Below are 16,137 nucleotides of genomic sequence, written 5' to 3' on the forward strand. Positions count from 1 at the left end.
TTAGACCAAAATACCAAAGACCAAAATTTTGCTCTCCTAAGGCCTGATATCCACTTACGAGGACATTATACTGCTACTGTTCTATCAAAATTGTAAACAAATATCCTTATATGTGGCTCTTATTTTTCTTAAAAACAAAAATAAGGTAAAAAAAAAAAAAAAAAATCTGTTAATTCTTTGTTTTTACATTCATCAGGCCCCAATCAGCCCAAATATCAAAGAGAAATTAAAAATGCATGCTGTGGAAGAGTTCGGGTCTTAGGAGGTTGAGGAAAATCCCATTTCATCAGCTGGACTGCCTTTATTTGTCTTAATTTTTGTCCACACGAGGGCGCCCTAACACCACAAGCAGAAACGGTCTTAGCCCATAAAACATCTTACATAAAGTTTGATAATTGATTCAGCAGGTGTTAACAGAGAAAGTCCACCAGTGCATGATTTGAACTTGCACATCTTTATTCTTTTTTTTTATTCAAAAGAAAGTCCAGTAAGCATAAAGACTGCATGGTATTTCATTGCATTTCAATACATTCTGAGCTATAAAAGTCTTTTTTTTTTCAATTAGAGTGTCACAAAGGAGGTTGTTTAGAAGACATTACTGTTTAAAGGAATCACACTTAATTATTCCCTGATTTCACAGAGTTCACTTAGACCTTTGCTTTACGGGAGTTGGCCGGTAAGAGCCGAGTGCTGAAAGACAATCTGCTACTGTTCCATGTTACCCATTTTCAGCTTGATGAGAAACATGGAAAGGCATTGCAGCAATCTAATATTTATATTAAAAAAACTGAATAGTGCCCCAGATGATCTGCAGATGTACAAATATAGCTATACGCAGGCTGTCAGCTTCATCAGAATCAGATCCAACGCATGCAAAGAAAAAAAAAAGCTATGCTAGCATTGTTAGGCCAAGAAAATCTCAAGTTTTAAATTCAATATGTCAACACGATGAGTCGACCAATCTACAGTCTACAGATCATTTTTAGTACTATCCAAATAAAGAGAAAATGTGGCAAGAAATTTAGAAATGAATGTGACTTTGTTTGTGTCTCTTGCAAACTGACAACATCAGACTGACTTGCAAGGTGAGAGCAACAATTACTTTGTACATATCACAGCATTCTCCCCTGAGCTCACAAGCATGAAACCAGTGCTCTAATGTAGAATTGTGACTACATTGATTCAAGCACTTTTTCTACTTGGGACCTGTGTGGAGCTTTTTTTGTGTGTGTTTGTTTATTTAGAGAGAAAGAAAGAAAGAAAAAGAACAAAAAAAAATCCTAAGTTAACATTTCATTTGAAACATTCACACACTCCCTCCTTGTGGCCATTACCCCTCCTCCCCACCCGACCCTCCCCTCCCCTCCCTTCCACTACATCGAACCCCCACATACCAAAAGAAGGCACCACAGCTTCTAAATAGACTCATTGACCGAGAGAAGGACTCAACAAAAACAAAAGCGTTAAATAAAACCCAATGACACAGCCTGGAAGGGCTTCATTCACATTACAGACTACAGCAGTCTCACAAGGAGACACGAGATTGGTACTAGAAAGACTGTCTGTGTTGTGTCACAGGCAGCGAGAACTCAGTTTCTGCGGGTCAGAGATTAACAGTCTTTTCCTCTTCTGCAGCACATTGCGCTGTTCAGGAATTTTGCCTCACGTAGAGGCTGCAGGGTTGATCACATGCATTGCAGCATGAGAAGACCGAAAGACAGGGGGCACTGTTGCTACATGACAGTGAGCCACCATCACGTAGGCCTGGTTTCTGTCAGTGTGCTCTATTTTCTGTTCATTGTGCCCACATCTGCCTCTGTCCTTAGGGTCCAGAGTGCTGCTACGTCATAATGTGATGGTAGCAATCCTCTTGTTGCATAAACGCATGGGAAACAATTCTTCGGGTGTCCGCATGGCTAAATAAATTAAATTATAAGTCAAATTGAAGAAGTTCATTCTTGATTTCAAGGAATCAAGTTGTTGCTTCCTAAAACATGTGCTGTCCACTTCCCCCACTTTAGTCACTGGATACTTTTACCCTGGTCGTCATCAGCAGAGTCAGGGAATTCAAGACAGCAGCCCCTTACAGGTGCAGGGTCAGGGGTCAGCAGGGGGCAGGCTGCCCTTTAGTTGACCTTGTCCTGAAAGATGTATAGGTTGTTGGTGGCTGCTACAGCAATGATGTTTTCATGTGGGTGCCACGTCGTGTGAAGGATCTTCTTGCTGAAGTCAAGGCTGTCGACGCTGATCTCATCCTTACGCCGCTTCCCACCTACACACACCTGGAGGACAACAACAAAAATGAAGAGGCATTAAGAAGTGGGAGTGTGGCAGCTCGCACGTTTCACTGATGTCAGTCATTTGAAAGATGACGGGGTGGGTGGGGTGCTGACTAGGCTTGTAGCTGGCGTCAATGGCGTCACTGAGCTGGACCTCTAAACCGTGTTGGTGCTAAGCGTTAAGAGGCCCATGCTCCAGTTTTGGTGAGTTAAAAGTCTGGCTGTATTTATTAGGTATCTGTGTCTGCGAGATATAAATGGATGCATCTTGATAACGAGCCAAGCTAGTGTTAGCTGATAGCTTTGCACCCTTCCAGATATGGTCAGTTTGGTTCAAAAACCTCTAATGGTGATAGCCAAAATGCTAAACATAGGACTTAAAAAGGGCTATTACCAACATTTGTTTCAGGTTTGGTCACTTTACAAAGTTGATATAAGATTGAGTTAGCAAATTAGCTAGCCCCATATTTACACATGAAAGAACATAAATCTAAAGTTATCTTTCATGAGCAGAAAACAGAACTTTGATGAGAGCAAGCAAAACCTAAAGTGCTTCAAAACCTAAACCTAAAGCTGTTCTTTACAGCTTTGTGTATACAAAAGATTCTTCTCTCCACTGAAAACATGTATCCGGTCTTTAAGTCTGACGTCATTAGCCATGTCTGGGCCCAAACTCCGCTGCAAGTCCCTAAGTCAAATGATCACTGCAGCATTACTGAGAGTTGAAAACTGTCTAAATTCTCTCATCTGTAATAAAATGATCAATGTGGCTGCTCTACCAGGTGTAACAATTAAGTTTAACGTCCAGGCATCCATGAAAACAGAATTTATGATATTTAACAGAGTTAGAAGTTAGCAGGGCGTTAGCTTGCTAGCTTCCATCTAAATATAATATATAGGGTTGCCAACCGTCCCTTAAAATACGGAATCGTCCCGTATTTCGAAACAAAAGTACACGTCCCGTATTGAGCTAATAAGGGACGCACTTTGTCCCGTAATACAGTGAGAATCAAAAGTAGTCTATAAATGTTTATGGAATTAACGCTTTGTTTGAAAACATAATTCCCAGCCCCTCTCCTGCTTTGTGACCAATGAGCTGACAGCACACTTATGACAATTCGAGTATGACAATTCAGATTACCGCTCATCTCATTGGTCGAGGAAAGGTCGCTTGCGGAGAAAATACCGGAAGACAACAGATGACCACAACAAGAAGCATGGTCAACAGGGGAACAAACGCCGACACTGCGGTGCAAGTCTCGGATGACAGTACACCTAAAGCTGGGCAGACACTGTGCGATTTTTTTCAGTCACGTTATTCAGCTCCTGCTCAAACTGCACGATTGACTCGCAGGGGTTAGAAGTTCGTATGTCACGATGTACTCTCACACTATACCGCCCGATGCTCTGATGGGACCTGAGTGCTCACACTGTGCCTCCATAACATGAAGGTTATAACAGAAAATCTGTCGCTCGCTCTCTCTGTCTTTCACTCACACAGACACACCACTACCATCAACTTTGCTAAATTGCTAATGAAAAACATGATCAGGCAGCTGTGATTTAGCAGCAGTGTAAATCCAACTATTTTCACGGTTGTTGTGGTTGTGATAATTTTGTGATGCCACATCGAAAAGGCTCGGATGAGCTTTCCAAAGTTCTACAAGTTGTGCCTCCATCGCTTGTGTCCAGATCACACGCTGCACAGCCGTGCTGCGCCGTCTTTTTCACCAACGTTTACGTTTGCGCGCGAGCAGTGTGAGCGCCTGTGGTGAGAACCTCACGAGCGATTGATGATCGGGAGCTGGTCATGAGGTGTTAATCACTTCTCGTTACCCCACATATACTACACGACGCACGATGAAGGCCAAAATCGGTCCGATCACTCAAAAATCGGCTCAAAATGGGCCAAAAACCGCACAGTGTGAGCCCAGCATTAGAGCAGCAATGTTTGTTCCCCTCAGAGAAAGGGAAGAATGGGAAAAGGAAAACACCTGGCTGGAAAACGTTAATATGGGCATGTGCAGTGAATATCAGCGCTATGTGGCCAGAAGTGTGATAATATAATTTATTTTGTGTAATAAACAACTGCAAGGATAGATGATTACAACAAATTGATGACTAATACATAAAAGTAATACATAGATGAATAATGATGATGAGTTATGATGCGTAATCATGGGAACAAGCGGGTTTACAAACAGGAGCAGCTGATTAGCTTTAGAAAAGCTGAAATAATACCTCAACTGAAGCCAATTGTACTAAATGCACTAAATGTGCACTGTTACAAGAATATTTTTCTTTCTATTGTTTTCTATTATTTTAAGTTAAGCAGGACAGAGTGCTTTTAAAGAAAGATTTACTTATATTCTCAAAAGTTAAGCATGACAGGCTTCTGTTTAAGAAAGAGACCTGTTTTACTGTGTTAATGTTGTCATTTTGAGCTAAAAATAAATGGCTAAATGATCATTTGTTTCACATGTGTTCATATCACAAAGAATAGAATATGCATCTACTTAAATCAACTTCAAGTCAAATGGTTAAAAAAATAATTTCACACACAAAAAAAGAGCTAGAAAATTCACCACACTGGGAAGGGTGAAGACAACTGGGTCGCCCGGCCCTGGCCACGAGGTGTCCCTTATTTATTTTTCAGGGAGTTGGCAACCCTAATAATATACCATGTTCTGACTGAGCGATTTATGAAACAAATTCAAACGTACAGCTCTGCTATCACTTCCAACATAAATGAAGACAGAAAACTAAACAGCAACGACATTTGTTACTGAAGTTGGGCTAGCTGGTATATAATGATGTGCTACGTGATCGCTAGCATGACAAAGCTATGTTAACATAACATAAACAGTAAAGCTGGAGGGCAAACGCTAACAAACGGAGGACTTTTTTCCACACGATAAAAGTTAACATAAGGGTTCCCAATGGTTAGGGGCAAATGCAATTGCATGGCAGAAGACATTACTGTAAACTGACCAAACGTCAGTCAGGAGAACCACCTAGATAATCCATTCACAATACAAGGTTAGTCATTAATATACTGCTGCACGGGCTGGGCTGTAGTTACATCGTAAGGGTTTAAAAACTGAGCTTTAAAGTGATTAGCAGTAATAAAAACCGAGAGAAGCTGACAGTGATCACTGACTGTTTTTAGGGGCTTGTTGAGATTAAATAGAACAAGATACAAAGCATTAAAACATGTTAAAACACATGACAGCCTTATTAAATGCAGACTACTTTGGGCCCGGAAGCAGTATTCATCACGTCATCACTTAAAGACCGGATTACTGCAGTTTGAAACATAAGACTGCACTGTGTACATATACTAAACACATTTCTTTTGTTCATTTGTGTGTTGTATTCAGTCATGATTGTCACTGTTAAGTCAGGTCTGTTTTGATATTGAATTTCTGGACTTGTACAGCAGATTTCTAGTGAGGACATTTTTATCAAAGTTACAGAATATAAGGAGGGGAAGTGAATTGTTTTTAGTGACACCATTACTTTAAAATCTCAAAACCGACTGGTCACAAAAACTGCTGGTATTTACTTAATCCTTTTTTTTTTTTTGTCATAAATGAATATCATAGATGAACTCAAAGACATCTGGAGGTGCCACTTTCAATCAGTGAAAATTACAGCAGGAAATTTCACTATTGACCAGCTTTTTATAGATATTCAATAAATCATTTGGCTTAGGAAATAATTGACAAATTAATCGATTATGACAATCATTGCTTAAACCCTGAACTAATTACATTATCAATGAGTCTGTCAATGATTGCCTCTGATACTTTGGTGATAACATGTCAGAAAATAGTGAAAATAATGTCAATCACAGGTTTCCAAATTAACAAATTGAATACTTTTGCTTGACAAATCAAAAGATATTAACTGTCACAGATCCACACAATCCAGCAAGAATCACAATTTTGGAGAACCAGTGAATAATTAGCATTTCTCCATTAGAAACTCACTTGCGGTGAGGCATTATAAGACTAAAACCAGATGTCTTTGAATTTAAAAAGGATAACTTGTGTTGGTGATGGTACCTTGCGAGGCTTCAGAATAGCTCTGGGTTTGCTGTTCTCTCTGGATGCTTCCAGTGTGACATCGCGTTTGGTATTTCGGTCGAACATTCGGAAAAAATTGTTGTAAGAGCCGGTCATTATGACGCTGAGGAGGGAAAAAAGAAGAGAGGGGGTGTTATCGAGAGGGGTGGCTGGATGGACCGAGCGGTTGGTAGATCTGGTCGATGGCGGCGCTGAAAAGAAGTCTCACCTGTCTGATCCATTCCAGACGCACTCAAACTTGTCAAAGATGCAGTCGTTTTCGTACAGAGAACACAGCTTACCCCGTAAATAGTCGTGAACCTGAAGAACAAAACCAAAAACATGACAATCTGCAGTACTTTTTGGATCAGTCTTTATAGGCCTTTGGAGTTCTTCGCATTGCCTTTTAGTGGGCAAACACACCGAAACCATAAGCTGCACCACCATATGCTCTGCTTTCAGTAATCCCTCAAGACCTGGTGACCTGTGCTAAGATGCTAGGTAGCAGGTGGAGGCTGAGGTGGAACTGGACAGAGAATCCCTTGAGCCCGGTTGATGGCCTTATCAATCATGATCTGCCCTAAGATGGCTTCCCCTGATCAGACAGCGTGGACGTGACTGCCGTGACCACACAGTGGGAGGTTCTGCCCTCCGGGTTCCATCAGCGCCTATACTATCCGTCTTCTTACGGACATTCAGCTCAATAAGCCCTCCTGGGGTAATTGCTACACATGACACGGTTACAGATTGGCAGGGTGACAGTGAAACAGGATTATATTGAGTGATAAGCCTGAAATCAATAAGTTTTGATTTGATCTGGGCACAGCGGTTATTTACTAACTTCAGCAGCGGAACATTTTCTTTGGAGCCCTCAAGCTATCTAAAAAGCACACGAGAGAACAATGAAAAGCGTACCTGGTACGTCTCGAGCGGCTTGTTCTCCATTTGAAGGTCCCACACCTTTACAGTGAGGTAGTCTCTTGTCATCAGGTAGCGTCCGCTGTGGCTGAACTTCACGTCAGAGATGGATGAGATGATTTCAGAGAAGAAGGAGCGAGTGGATGGATCCTCTGGCTCCTCAAAGTCTACATGTAAAAGAAAATGTATAAAGCAGTTATCTTTCAACAGAAGATTTTACACTGTTGGTGCTCGCTGCTTTAAAGACTTTAAATCGCTTCAAGGAGGAAGATTCGGTTTGGGCAGTGGAGGCTGCTATTAGAAAACAATGACAGCCACGACAATGCCTGGATGCTGAGTTTTCTGCAGCAGCTGCATCTCCTCACAGAATTACATGTGTGTTTAGGGAGATAGTTGTGGGTCAGCATGGTGGGTAAATATTGGTTATGATTCATATTGATTTTGGCAGCTGCTGTTCCGTGTGTAGGCCAGCACGCTGGGGATAACAGACAGGCATTCCATCGTTAGCTGTCAAGTTATTGTTCCTTCTCCTCCTCCTCCTCCTCTTTTCCTCCCACCCTTCCTACCCTCTCTCTCTCTCTCTTTAAAAAAAAAAACCAAAAAAAAAAAAATTCCCCCACCATTCTCCCCCCACTTCCACTCAATCCCACTCCTCAGCTGAGGCCTGGAGAATAGCTCTGTGATGTATCAGTGGGGAGTCTAACTCGGGATGCAGTGTGAGAGATGAAAAAAAAATGGGGGGATGAGGAAGGGATAAGAAAAACAAATCAATGTCAAAGTGCTGGGTCCATATGAGCCCTGCTGGATTTGTATGTGCGCGCGCCAGCGAATGCGTGCGAATAAGAGCAAGTGTAATGTGTGCATGTATATATGCATGTGTGCCCCTGCCCTCCCTCCCATCCAGATCCACGGGTGGATAATAGGGTCCCCGGGGAGTCAGCAGGGGGGCTGTTTGGTCCCTCTCTCTATTTGTCCTGGGGCTCAGCTCACTGGCAATCCTCGGCGGCCATTCATCCTTCCTGTAAAACTGACTGATAGCAGCGTGCTCCAGAATTTATTTTTTTTATATATATATATATATATATATATATATATATATATATATATATATATATATATATATATATATATATATATATATATATATATATATATATATATATATATATATCCTTCTATATAGAAGGAGATACACTATGATTGTGAGTTTGTGTTGTGTGTGTGTCACAAAAAGGAGGAGTGGTGTGTGAGTGCAGGAGAGAAGGCTTTACATTGCTCTGAGCCGTAAACGTTAATGCAGTGAGACAGTAGGTTGGTATTAACAGACCTCTCCTGAGGCTAACAAGAGCACCTGCCTGCTTTGCCTGTGTGTGTTTGCTACAAGCACCTGTCTAGGAATGGCACACACATGCCAAACAATCAGAGTATGAAGCCGACAACTTCAACTGCCCAATGTCTCCAAATGTAAACATTTTTTTTCCAGCTCTCATGTGATGCTCATGTGAAATTCAACAGGCCGTGTTGGTGCTGGGTCCAGTGGATCCATCAATACGTCTGAGGAAATGAGTGACATTATTGAACAACAGGGTGTGTCCATGAGGGACTAATGCGATTGCTCTTAAGCCATTGATTTCCCAGCAAAAATGTCAATGTATTCATTATTCATTCAGCTAAAGTGTATCCATGTGATGTCAAGCTTCGGAGAAGGCCATTCATTGTTTGAGACGCGCTACAAGATTTATTCGTGTGTTATCAATCGTGGCATATTGAGCAGGGGAAGCCCACATGTCACAGCTGAAAAAAAAAGGTGGAGCTGAGTGTGAATTTACAGCCAAGGTGTGGAATATTGGAATCGGGCTATATTTCCCTTGTTGACTACCATCACCTCAATGGCAATAAAGGCATCGATGGAAATTGTTGATTTTTGCGGTTTTGCGTCCCGTGAATTTTGCAGTTCTCCAGTATCTAAATTTTGTCTGCCTTAAAGGAATAAATTAATACAATAGAACAAAGGTGTTCAGTATTTCAGTGAACCTTTAAAGAATTGTGGCTAGATAAAAACAGCCACGTTTCTGGTAGGTCTACCTGAACACTAAGACACTTATTAAATCTGCTCCCATGATGCTCTGGTACTCACATTTGCAGTGCTTGTCGCAGAGTGCGGCTTGTCTCATGTCACAGAGGCGTATTGAACCTTTGCTGCTACTGTAGGCAAAGGTGTTACACTCCTGCGGGTGGAACTCTGCAGAGGTGATTACTTCCGTCAGCTCCTCCATGTTGGCTGGTTTGATGTCCACAATGTCTGAGAGAGAACCGCTAAGGAACAGAAGACTACAGTGGACATGTAACCCACAGAGTAAAATGAAAAATTGTGCCACTACTGAAATGCAGCCCTGGAAAAAAATACATATTTTATGTACAAACTGTTACTAACAATGATTTTTTTAGAACCTCAAATCTATTTATCACCCTATCATTATTAATTAAAAAGAATTAAGTGTGATTTTGAGTGTTTTTTTCTTCTCTTTTTTGTCTTTTTTAAAAATGAAAACAATGATAATCATAGGAAAAAAAAAAAAAAAAAACAGAACAGAACAAGAGGATACTGAAGCTGCGGTCGGTGATCTCCAGGTTCCACAGGTTTATCCGAAGGTCATCGGTGGAGATGAAGGTCTGAAGGTCGGAGTTGACAGAGATGGAGTTGATGTGGTAGGTATGGGCGTTGCTGAACACCCGTCTGGCTGTAGCCTCGACCATCAAATCCATAGGTTGAAGCACCGGCACCTGGAGTGAACATTTAAGGGAAAATGTAAAGTAATGCAGACAAATATGCAAGAATAGAAAAATCAGCTTGAGGTTTTTGAGGGTAGTAATTACTAGGCTGGCCTTCTGTGAGTGTATCTGTGTCTATACTTGTGTCGGTGTGTGTGATTGTCCAGATATTTTAGTGAGGACCATTTGGGCAGTTTTGTGTGTGTCTGTGTGTGAGGCACAATCGGATGACTCCGGGGATTTATTTGACATTTACTCCGCAAATCTTAATGACACAGAAGCTCAAGGGCTGCTTGATGAGTTGGTTCAATCAGACCGCAAATATCTCTCTGCTACACAGCTACCCAGTAATCACGCCTCCTTCTCTTTCTCCAAGTCACTCCTGCTTTCTTGTTTGTGTGTGTGTGTCATGGAGAAAGAGAAAATGGAGAGAAATCGAAGGAGGTGGAAAAAAAGACATGGCCCGAGGGCATCGGCAGGCCCTGCTGAGGAATGATAACTGAACTCTGCAGAATTAAGACAAGCTTGCACAGACACACACGCAGACACACAAGAACCCAGAGTTGCACATTGCTGCTCGGGCTTCAAAGAAGCCCAGTACCAGTCTGCATGCAGCCCCCCGTTGGCCAGATAAAACCCAGACAAAGAGAAGAGAGGGGAGGGAGCGAGGAGAACAAATCGGCTGCTTCTTCCCTTTTTCTCTCGTCCGTTGCTGGCACTGACAGAGACATGGCAGCCCAGCAGGCTGCTGTATCTCCGTGGATGTCACTTTATTTCCATGTCTTTCACTGGCTGTCCAGAGAGACACAGAACATATTAACCCATAACCCCCGAACACTGACAGTTGTGCCGTTCAGCTTGCCCCTTGCAGATTCGCTGTGATCTGATTGTCTTTGTAACATAATATATTTATACATTTCTGCCTTAAAAATAATACTTCAAAGTAAATCAGTAGGTTATAATGTTTTATATATGTCTTTATGAGATACTGAATGATAAACTTTAAATCATTGTATGAATTCTAGGATGAATATTAGTGAATTCCTCCCTCTCCTCCTCTGCTTTCTCCCCCTGCTGAGATTTCACAGCCTCTAAACAGGATTGCCACAGTCCCGGCCTGTCCTCCAGGTTGCTATGATCCCCTGGCCAGCCAGACAAAGAGGGACAGACACGCTGAACACAGCACTAATCTGCAATGGCAGACACACACAGACACAGTCCTGTGTGTCTGTGTGTGCCCTCTTTTGTGTGAAAATTAAATAGGTAGCGGAGTGATAAAAACGAGAGAGAGAGAGAGGATGATCCCTTCACGGTGTTCATCTCAGCGCACATATTGATCGCTCATTCTCAATTTCTTCTGCCAGAAGTTCAAAAGAGTCCAAAGATAGCAGGTTGCTTTGTTGGTGTCAGACTCTCATTTATCGGGACTGAAACTGATCACAAATGAAAAAACAACTGTGACACACACAGGCGTGCAGCATATGTCACTAAGAAGTTTATGCTGGATTAAAGGCTATCATAGCATAAAAGGCTGAATGCTAAATTTTGACTTAATCAGCTTATCTGAACTCTGCTTGCTTGGATTCCATGTGCAGGTCTTTCCAGAAACGCTGGTTCATTCAAAATACGTGAGCCTGGGTTACAAGCAGCAGTTGTGGGATCTGTAAAACAGGAATCTACCAAAAGGTTAAATGAAAGATGCTACTGCTAGGTGATGCTTTTAATTTCATTTTTAAACTGAGCACCACAAATATTCTTAAATATTTCTGATATCCATGCATAAATAAATAGTTCTCCATCCATCTACCCTCTATCTGTTATCTGGGTCATGGGGGGCGCTGGAGCCTATCTCAGCCTCCACAGAGCACAAATATTCTTCATTTTTGTTATTTATGGATATAGTGGCAGTAAGTTGTCATGTTTTACTTTTTTCTATAGTAGTTTTTTCAGTCTTAAGCCACCCGGACCACTGATGCATGGCTTCAAATATTTCATTTTTGTCAGATTTATCGCAGTCTCGTTGGGTCATCCAGCCTCCCCTCAAATAGAAAATCTGTGGTTTTTAGTGACAGAGAATAAAAACTCTGCCATCACTGACTCTAATTTTCACGTCCATAAATTGCAGTCCATTTCATTGTGGACTAATTCAAAGTAGTGCCATCGATGCAATGTTTTCATTCCACTCAAATGTTGTGCACTGTCTAATAAAGTGAGTGTAATCTAGTCGCAGCCTATTTTCACCGCAGTGTATGTGACATCATGGGTGTTGTGACATTCAACAGTTTCACATACCCGTAGAGTGGTGATGGTGGATGGGTCTCGGATCCGTCCGTCCTCATCCTTCAGGTTGTAGCCTTCAGGGCGCTTATCCCTCTCACTGATCTTCCACAGCTTCACTGTCTTGTCTGAGGTGGACACGTCACACAGGCGCACAGACATACACAAAATACAGTTAGATCACGGCTCAGCAGAGTGAATCTCAGATACAAGATGGATGCGGGGGGCTGGGGATACAATCTGGCAAGTAGCTGGGCAGAAGCCAGCAAGGATGATGAATGGCGACTCCTGCGTAGATTCTGATGTCACCGATATCAATCTACAAGTTGACTTAATTTCCCTGCTGCTGTTTATACCCTCGCCCCTCCCCTCCCACACCCTGGAAAAGCCATCTGGGTTGCTTTTCAATTTTTGCATCATATAAACATCGGTTACATCTCATCTTCTCGGTCTACTGAAGTGGATGGCAGCCGCAGTCAGGTTGTCTGCTTTTTTTTTTTTTCCTCTCCCCTCTTAATTTCCGCTGCGATGCCGGTGTCAGAGCAGCGAGGCCATCGCCACAGGACTCTCCACCATCTGCTCCAGCCACCGCAAACACGTCTGTAGCAGCCATGCGTGAAGCCCACAATCTGCAAGACGTCTCTCAGCTGATGTGTGTACTTGTCTGCTGTGGCTCTCGTACATGTACGGCGTGTGTGGTGGCACATGCCTTAATATGTGGCCCTGCTGTGACAGCCATGCATGAAGCCCTTAATCTGAAACTCTTCTGCAGGTGACACTTGCTCACCCAAGCAAAACAAGCAACACTGTGTTCTCCCAAAAAGTCAAAAAGACACTGTCAAGTGATATTCATCACACCTCCTTTTACATCAACTGCAAATCTGAGCATTCTGCAAAGTGACGAATGAATCATTTTGCACAGTACCTGACTAATAACACTAGCTCACATGTAAACATACTCCAGTGTAGGGCTGGGCGATATGGCCTAAAATCCCTATCGCGGTATAATTTGAAGCACGTGCGGTAACGATATATATCGCGATATATTATTTTCTTCTGTATAAGGTATTTTCCACACTATAAGGCACACTTAAAATCCTTTAATTTTCTCAAAAATCGAGAGTGTGCTTTATGTATGAATTCTGGTTGTGCTTACTGACCTCGAACCGATTTTGGCGTGCAGAAATCTGTTAAAAAATGTTTTAGTACAACTTTGGTAAGCCACACTGCTTGATGAATTGTCAGAGCATTACGGCTGCCCTAGTGAGGAGCTTCGCGGAGTAATCTGGGTCCAAAACTCCGTCCTCTTCAGGTCCCAAAGTCAAACGAACACAGAGTTAAAAACGGTCTAAATTCTTTCATCTTTAATAAAATCATCAGCGATGCTGCTTTACCAGGTGTAACAATTAAGTTTAACATCCAGGCATCCATGAAAACAGAATTTATTAAATTTAACGGAGTTAGAAGTTAACAGGAAGTTAGCTCGCTAGTTTCCACCTAAACATGATATACCATGTTCTGACTGAGAGATTTTTGAAACTAATTCAAACGTACAGCTCTGCTACCACTTCCAACATAAATGAAGACAGAAAACTAAACAGCATTGGTGTTTGCAAGGTTACTGAAGTAGGACTACCTGGTATATAATGTTGTGCTACGTGATTGCTAGCGACACAGCTATGTTAGCATAACATTAGCGCAGTGAAGCTGGGGAATGAACGCCAACTTTTTTCCATTCGATAAAAGTTAACGTGAGGGATTCTGGTGGTTAGGGACAAATGCAATAGCTGCGATGCTTTCGACCAAAACAGGCGCTGCTTGATGACGTCATCAACATGCGCTATCACGATAGAGCGGTGTAGTCAAAATCTTTATCGTTGGCCAAATTTATATCGTTTCTATCGTATATCGTTTCTATCGCCCACCCCTACTCCAGTGATAGATTATTGGTTCTTTTGACCATTCTGATAGTTGTGCTGCTCTTACAGCACCTTAGGTGTACTGACCGTTGGTGGAAAGCAGGAAATATGCTGCATTCTGCTGAGGAAGCCATTTGATCTTGTTGATCTTCTCCTCAATCTCCAAACTCTTCAGGTAGTCAAACTCTGGCTCATGGCTCTGGAATGTGCTGTAAACATTGTACTCCCCACGACGCTGGGGCTGACTCTTACTCTGCAGAGGAAGAAAAAAAAAGAAAGTGAAGCACAGGTAGACTTTGGTTTTTTTGGTGAAAGTTTCATTAGATTCCCGTGATTATAAGACAGGTGTAAATGATTCAATATTAGATCTAGCATTTTGGAAAAGATGTAATTTATCTTTAATTTATCTTAAATTCCCCCTTAGGAAGCTTACTACCAATAATAATAATGCATTTTATTTAAAAGCACCTTTCAAGACACCCAAGGACACTTGACAATAGAATAAAATACATAGTAGAACAATGACAAAACGTAATAAAACACTTTAGTCAAGCTTTGCATTTGGGGACCTCCTCTCCTAATTCTGGTTTGACACAATTACATCAAGCCCCTACCTCCACGGATGAAAAGTAAAAGTTACATGGAAATGATATCTCGTTCTGAGGCTGCGAGATAAGGGTTTTGGGGGGGTCACCATCTTGTTTGGAAAAATGAGATATGACCAGGAGGGGCAGGTCATTCACTGGCTAACAACTTGTGACTGAAACAACAACAGTTGTTAGCCAATGAGCTAACGGGTAGATAAAATAATTTACAAAAAAAGACTTAATTTTTATGCCGTATGACCCATAATATGAACCATAAATGCAGCAGGTAAGTGTTTAGCATTTCCCATATGTAGGAAAATGGGAAAATATAGGATCAGAAGTCTTTTATGCAACCACAGCCATTGGCATTTGGTGGCCCTCAGACAGTATGCAGGATAGGTTTAAGGAACTTCCGCGAAGACTTCATTTCCCGACCTGGAAGCTATACTTTTTTTTTAGTAATATTAAAATGTTAATACCACAGGAAAAATTAATGAGCGATTTCATGGTGGCCACATCCATTTTTTTATACAGTCCATGATATATTTACATAGATTCTGGAATATTATATGTTGAGTAACAGAACAGACTAGATTTTCGAATTGGGGCTTTCAACAGTACTTTTGTGCCACATTGTTACATGTCTTCATAATGTTGGTCCAACAAAAGCTTTTTGTTTTTTAGCATATTTACAGCTGTCCTTTTGAAATACATCCTCTTGCTTGCTAGTTATCAAAAAAACAAACAATCCAATGTTAATGCTTTAAGGCTGTCAAATCCTTTTCAGCTGAAGGACAGCATAATTATCACTGCATTGTTGGCATTTCCTACCTCCTGCTCCCTTTGGAAGACAACCACTCTACCTCCTTTATCCCCAGTGGCCAACAGCTCCCCCGATGAGTTAAACTCCACCGTTGAGATAATGTCAGCTGCAACACAGGAAGCAGAGCAGACAGGGGGAGAAAATGTCAGTGTGAACAAACCTGTCAAGTATCTGACAGAAAAAAGGAAACACTTTTTCAATGGGATCTTCTAGAAAACACTTCAGGAGAAAAGGGAGGGGAATCTCATGACAGTCCCACAGAGGACTCCTCGGTGCAGACAGCCCAGTTTGGAGGAAATATAGGTTAGGAGAAACCACTGGATGAGTCACTGCATGATAATTGAGACTCTTGTCTGATTGAAGTGAGCCAATCTGTGTTATTTAATTGCACTTCTGCTTATTAGAGGACTCTGCCGCCGCACTCTTGCTCATCACAAAACACATTCAAAAAGCTTTAATGTGTTTTAGCAACATCAGTTATCAGTTGCCTGTATT

At 41.7% G+C, this 16,137-nt stretch overlaps 1 protein-coding gene across 2 annotated transcripts in view; it reads right to left on the reverse strand.

Moving 5' to 3' along the window:
- Positions 1-1,368: 1,368 nt before the first annotated feature.
- ppp2r2ba (protein phosphatase 2, regulatory subunit B, beta a) overlaps positions 1,369-16,137 on the reverse strand; it is a 44,376-nt gene continuing 29,607 nt past the window's right edge. For both annotated transcript variants that reach the window (XM_080900929.1, XM_080900930.1), the window contains exons 2-10: positions 15,651-15,748; positions 14,320-14,485; positions 12,329-12,441; positions 9,871-10,048; positions 9,402-9,566; positions 7,262-7,431; positions 6,576-6,667; positions 6,347-6,470; positions 1,369-2,282 (exon numbers count right to left, since the gene is read on the reverse strand). In XM_080900929.1, the coding sequence (XP_080757055.1) occupies positions 2,127-2,282; positions 6,347-6,470; positions 6,576-6,667; positions 7,262-7,431; positions 9,402-9,566; positions 9,871-10,048; positions 12,329-12,441; positions 14,320-14,485; positions 15,651-15,748 (1,262 nt within the window). In that variant the 3' untranslated portion in view covers positions 1,369-2,126. The remainder of the gene's footprint in view (positions 2,283-6,346; positions 6,471-6,575; positions 6,668-7,261; positions 7,432-9,401; positions 9,567-9,870; positions 10,049-12,328; positions 12,442-14,319; positions 14,486-15,650; positions 15,749-16,137) is intronic.

This window comes from Rhamphochromis sp. 'chilingali' (genome assembly GCF_963969265.1).
Source record: "Rhamphochromis sp. 'chilingali' genome assembly, chromosome: 13".
Classification (NCBI taxonomy): domain Eukaryota; kingdom Metazoa; phylum Chordata; class Actinopteri; order Cichliformes; family Cichlidae; genus Rhamphochromis; species Rhamphochromis sp. 'chilingali'.